This window comes from Salminus brasiliensis, chromosome 17, assembly GCF_030463535.1.
Source record: "Salminus brasiliensis chromosome 17, fSalBra1.hap2, whole genome shotgun sequence".
NCBI classification, from domain to species: domain Eukaryota; kingdom Metazoa; phylum Chordata; class Actinopteri; order Characiformes; family Bryconidae; genus Salminus; species Salminus brasiliensis.
The window spans coordinates 32,407,125-32,413,124 of NC_132894.1; the positions used below are offsets into that span (position 1 = coordinate 32,407,125).

Consider the following 6,000-nt stretch of genomic DNA (forward strand, 5'->3'; position numbering starts at 1 on the left):
GGTATTTTAAAATATTGACGTTATCTCAAAATGATAACGGTACTTGAAAATGATGACGTGTCCGATAAGTCTGATTTCCGTTCCGTGTCTATCTAGTACACAGCCAAAATAGCTCATTTCGCAAAGAGCAGTGCACTGTGGGAGGTGAGGTCACGCTCTCCCTGTGGTAATATTTTGGGCTGGTATGAAAATAAAGGAAACAGCCAACCCCTAATTTAACGTAAACTTTTTTACAACTCAAGAATTTAATACGTCCAGCCTTCGCTTTTATTACAGTAGCCATTCCTCCATTCTAAAACCCTTTGTAACGATTTTAAGGTCTGGACTCTGGGGAGGCCAGCAGCTTCAGCTTTATTTTTTTGCTACGTTTGCTTTACCCTTTACTTCTTGATCAGCTCCATGAATATTCTCCAGACCCACAGCATTGAGGCATCTTCTCAAAGTGGAAGGAAGGACACAAACAGCTATAGATGGAGCTTGATGCTGGTGTACAAGGTCTTGCACAGATGTTAGGGGTCTCATTTTCTCTGTACCTTTAACCATTTACTCATTTTCTAATGCAAGTGGATCTGCAGTGCATCTTACATCGAAGAAGTCCTCAGAAACAGCTCCTTAAAACAAAATGAGTATCATCAGCTTATTGGCTCGTATTACATAACTTGTGAATTGAGGGTTCTGACTACAGATCATCCTCCTAAAATATATGGACAGGTATAGAAGACACCTACAGTGCACAGTGGTCAGTTCCAGGCCAAATTCCACCTCCAAATTGGAGGCGCTGTGTGTGTGTTCAGGAAATGGAGCTCAGTGTGGTCGTTAATGTGTGTTATTGGGATCAGACCTTTCTTGCTTTAGGGCGTACTCCAGCATCTTGATCCTCCTCACCAGGTCCTTCTTCAGGTTCTCCTGACCTTTCCTCTCACCCTGCAGGAAGGCAATCTGAGCCTGGAAAACAATAAAGGAGTACAGTTATGAAAGGGGTCAGTATTTGATCCAGTTTTAGCATTATTGTGTTTTTTACTGCACCAAAAGCTGCTGTTCTTCATTACGCATGGCCATTTTTCAGCTAAAGACTGATCCATGGAAATGATGGCTGTTCTGATTGGCTGTCCTGCATCATTCCCCCTTCAAAAAGCAGCCCAGGCTAAAAAAATCATTATGACTAGACATCTCAACAGTGTGTTTTCTGATTGTCAGAGAACTAGTTAAGCAGTTAGTCAGTTAACTTAAGCCCTAGGATTAGACCTGCCCAATAGGAACGTCCCTTAGCTCCCTTCTGGACAGGCCCGATCCAAAGAAATCCAGAGAAATTTGAACAGCACCAAAACGGGTCCCTGAGACGTTTTTTTGAACAGAACTTTAACTACTTAAGCATTTAGCTGGATACCTTAAACCCAAAGATAGGAACATCCAGGAACATCCCTTAGCTCTATTCCTTCTGGACAGGCTTAGTTTTGGGCTCCGGTTGATCAGGTTATCTAGCTCAACGAAGAAGTCCAGAGACATTTGAATTCGAGCAGCAGGATATTCCCGGCGCTGATGTAATTCCAGCGTAAGACAGCAGCAAAACTGGTTGTGTGTGTGAACAGAACCTCAGGTGTAGATGATGAAACTCCACCTCGCAATGTTTTCGTTTGGCGTTCCCCAACACAAAGGACTGTGTGTTCTCCACGACAGGCCCAGCTGAGGGATGAACGGATAGCCAAAGCTACATTCAGCAGCGTTTCGCGAGTGTGAGCTGACGGAAGGAGACAACAGCCGATTTCCATGTTTTGCTCCTGTTTGCTCATTGTTGTGTGTCGTGTCTTAGTGTGGGCTTCTGGGCCACGTCCACAGTGCCTTGGACAAATGGCCCATCTGTGACTTAATGCCTGCCTCAGTGGCAGCCTGAATTACAGCCTCAGGGCCAATGCTGATGGCACTGAGCAAGATTAATCAGATTCAGCACACCCATTCATCCACCAACAAACATGCAAACATACACAATAAGACAATGGGGCAAATTCGTTAAGCGCACCAGACGACTTGTAACGTCAATATTTTTAAAAACCTTGTGTCCGATATGTCGGGTTTCCGTACCGTGTCTATCTAGTACACAGAGGTCCCGCTCCCCACCCCGATACTACCCATATATTGTGGTAATAGTTTTGGGACGGTATGAAAATAGAGGAAACCCTAATTTAACGTAAACATATACAAACGAACAAACAGATGCCGTCTGGAGTTTTGGGACCTCTAGCTGGGATTAGCGACAGGTTTCAAAGTTTGGCGTTAAACAAAAAAAAAAAAAAAAAATGAATGATGTAGTCAATCAGCCAAGACATGCAATGCTAGGCTAATGTTGCTAACATACACTGAATCTCTGGAACAAGTATTAGAGTAGCTTCCCCTCCACATCTTCCCCTGTGGGAGAACACACTGGGAGCGAGCAGCTATTTGCTACTGAATGCCGACTATCGTAACTCTAACAGGCGTATCAGAAGACTCTCTGACCGATCCCAGTGGCTTTACTGTCCGCTGTGAGCGTCCTGACCAATCACAGTTCCAGAGAAGGGTTTCTGTGCATGTTCTGATGAACTATGGTCAAAGTCACAAATAATAAACGTTAACATATTGCAATTATATTAAGAATACAGTCCTCCTTCATATCATGCAGCCTCAGTTAGCGCTCCTACTTCTGCCATTTCATCCAGACTCCAACAGAGCCGATTTTCTGAAAGCAGACAATACTGAGTAATTAGCAGAGCAGGTATGTAAGAGGATGAAATGGAGCTAAACTGTAAGCACTGAGGAAGCGGAAGAGGAGGAGGAGGAGCAGTAGGTGGATAATGTGTTTTTAATCACAGGCGACTCCATTATAAGCCGGTTATGCAGTAAAAGCTGATAAAGTGGCAGTGAATGGAGGAATAAAGGAACGGAGGAACTACACCAATCCAGTCCTGTATTCATGCCACACCACTGGGTCGGCTTCCCAAGCTAATGATGACTACTAGAGCTGTTAAGAAGTGGGAGGTACAGCTCCGGGTAGAGGACGCACGGATACAGAATTTGTTTTTCTAAAGCTTTAGAAATACTCTGACTCCACAATACCTCAACCCAACAATCGTTGGCTATGGGCTCCTCGAAGCAGCTGCCTAGCATAACGGAGGCCTACAAAGCAGAAGAAGGTTATAATAAGACAGCAAAGCGATTACAGGTAGCCGTTTCCTCAGTTCACTAGGTCCCCAGTTCGTTATTGGGAAATGGCAGTTAACAGGAACAAGGAGGTCGAGCTAAGGTCTGGAAGACCAAGAAAACTTTCCAAGAGAGAACTGCTCAAAGAATTGCTAGAAAGGCCAATCGAAAGCCCTGCTTGACCTAAAAAGGACGTTTGGGAAGCTTCAGTAGACTCTAGGGTGGAGGTGCACTATTCTACTGTGCAGCAACACCTGCAGAAATATGACTTTCCTGGAATTTCCTTACATTTTAGAGAAAATCTTGGTCATAACTGCACTAAAACATCAGCATTTTATTCATTTTACAGCATTTAAAACCCTACAGGAACAAATATTATATGTCTCCGGAATGTTAATGCAGATGTAGTCCCTCTTTCAACATCTTATAAATGTTTATGTATGGAAGTGGCAGATTTGCACATGTAAAAACTTGAATATCGGCTCAGAATTCCCCAATTTAGCCCTCAACTTCGGCCTCTAGACTGCCATACGGCCTCGTGCGGTCCTGCCATGCTCTTTCGGTTGCATCTGCAGGGTTGCTAAGGCAACCGCTGAGCTCTGTGGGCAGAAACGGTAAGTAGCTCACGGGCAAAATGACAAGACACCGACCCTTTATCTCCGTACTCTCCAAGGTTAAGCCCAACACCCAGCTGGCCATTATAGATAACTCACTAACACCAGCATGCTAAATCTACTTACCCAATTGAGTCATATAGTGTTTCCATACATCCCAAAATACCAGCGTCCGGAATAAACCAATAAACTAATAAACCGAGTAAGGGGTGAATTCGTTTTACACAGCAAGGTCTAGCAGAAGCTGAAATCAGGAGGCACTTGAAAGGGAACCTCCAGTATAGAGGCAGGGTGGCCTACATGCAGGGGAAAGTGGGTAACCCAGTTGATGAATATTCACTCATTTCTCATTTCAAGGCCTCGGAGTTCTATAAAAAGAGGTGGGTGTGTTAAGGCAGGATGACTGTCTGGTGCTTGTATCTTTTATATGCAAGGACATCTAACAGAACCGGAGCGGTACGCAGGAATACATTTCTCTGCTCTCATTTATCTATTATCAATCAAAACACTGCACAGCTGTTGGAGCAAATCATGCAACTCCATGTCTGATATTAAAATATGTAATTCTGCTGCATTCTGAGACTAAAATACAGGCGTCTATCTTGTGGGGAGTCATTTAGGTCGTTGAGGGCAATAACTAGCCCAATCGTTGTTCAGTTTTCCAAGAGATTTCGACCTACTACCAAAACTGTGACCATTGGTTTTGCTCTACTGGCTCCATAATTGCTGAAAGTGCTTGGACCCCGATGATTGCCATATACAATGTTCATTTATAGCCATGAAGCTAGGGGATGCTATCATCACTTACACTAGCAGCTAAAGGAAGAGTGGCTGGGACTCCTGAGCGGCATGGCCGTGTAAGAGTTGGCCTCATCATCAGGAAATCGTTGGTTTGATCCCTGGTGATGCCACAGCCATCCGTAAGTGGGAGTCGCTCTCTCTGGAAGGGCAAGATTGTACTGTGGAGGAAGCATGTGCTAGCCTTCACCCTTCCAGTGCTGGTGGCATTGTGCAACAGGGGAATCCTAAATAGTGGGTGGGACTTGTTAATTACTAAATTGGTGTAAAATTTGGGAATACCTCCCCCCGCTAGATACCGAGTGGTGGGGGTGTGGTGTGGTGGGGTGCAGCTGCAAAATTACTGACATTGTTGCCTCTGTATTTGATGAAATGCCATGAAATCGCAATGATGAAACTCTGCAGAGGGCTTATAATTTTAAACGACAGACACAGGAAGCCCAAGCTGCCCAAGCCAGTCTTCCCCGACAAGAGGGAGGGAGAAATAAGAAAGACGGGGTGCAGAGAGATAAGAGACAGGTAGACTGAACTACCCTTCCAATTCTAGATTTTGATTGGCTGTTACTCAAGTCAGTTAAAAAGACTATGCTGGGAGGCTCTTAAAGCGGCACAGTGGTCTAAGGGTTGGTGACTGCTATCCGTGGACCGGAGTCCCAGCGAAGCACAATGAATCTTGATACCTCTGGATGGGTGGGATCCTCGGGACGTCCTCCACTCAGCATGATGCTAGCCAGCGTGGCTGGCCATTAGTGTTCTCCAAGTGTGTTGAGCTGTGGCAATGGCATTGCAAAAAAAGGCCATTTAAAAATATGGGGTTGTCTGGCTTCACGTAGCTCATGCTAGTCTTTACCTTCCAAGCACTGGTGGCGTTGTGTGATAGACCAGAGAACCCATCGCTAACACACGCATTCTGCAATTCTGCATCCCAAGAGGCAAAGAGCTCTCTGCAGAATCAAGGGGGGAAAGCCCTCCAATCTGGGCCATGCTGATGACTCATAGAGTGGGCTTAAGGAAAAGGAGGGGGGGGGGGGGGGGGGGGGGGTTGGGGGGCTGATAGAAAAGTCATTCCTCCGTCATCCACCCCTCATACAAGCAAACCATGAGTGCACATACAGTAGCATGGGCGCTCGAATTCCCCAGAGTTCCCTCTGAGGAAATTATGCTCTCAATCACATTTGCATTTCCTTCGGTTCACCAGAGACGAGTTGAGACGACCACAATAAAACTGATGCTCAACATTCTCCCGCTCTCTCTCCTGCTCTTTCCCGTGCGCACTACGGATAATCCGGGAGAGCCTGTTTAAATTTCTCTCCAAGCGAATTCAGACTCTCTCGCAGGTCCCCAGAGAAAACAAGCTCATTTACTCCTTTATTTGTAAAAGAGAGGCCTACTAAGGATCCCGCAGGACGTGCCA

General features: G+C 45.5%; 1 protein-coding gene across 1 annotated transcript in view; it reads right to left on the reverse strand.

Moving 5' to 3' along the window:
- The window catches only part of strn (striatin, calmodulin binding protein), a 49,940-nt gene that overhangs the window by 23,380 nt on the left and 20,560 nt on the right, over positions 1 to 6,000 (reverse strand). Inside the window, exon 2 of the mRNA XM_072660683.1 lies at positions 842 to 945. Within this exon, the coding sequence (XP_072516784.1) occupies positions 842 to 945 (104 nt within the window). The remainder of the gene's footprint in view (positions 1 to 841; positions 946 to 6,000) is intronic.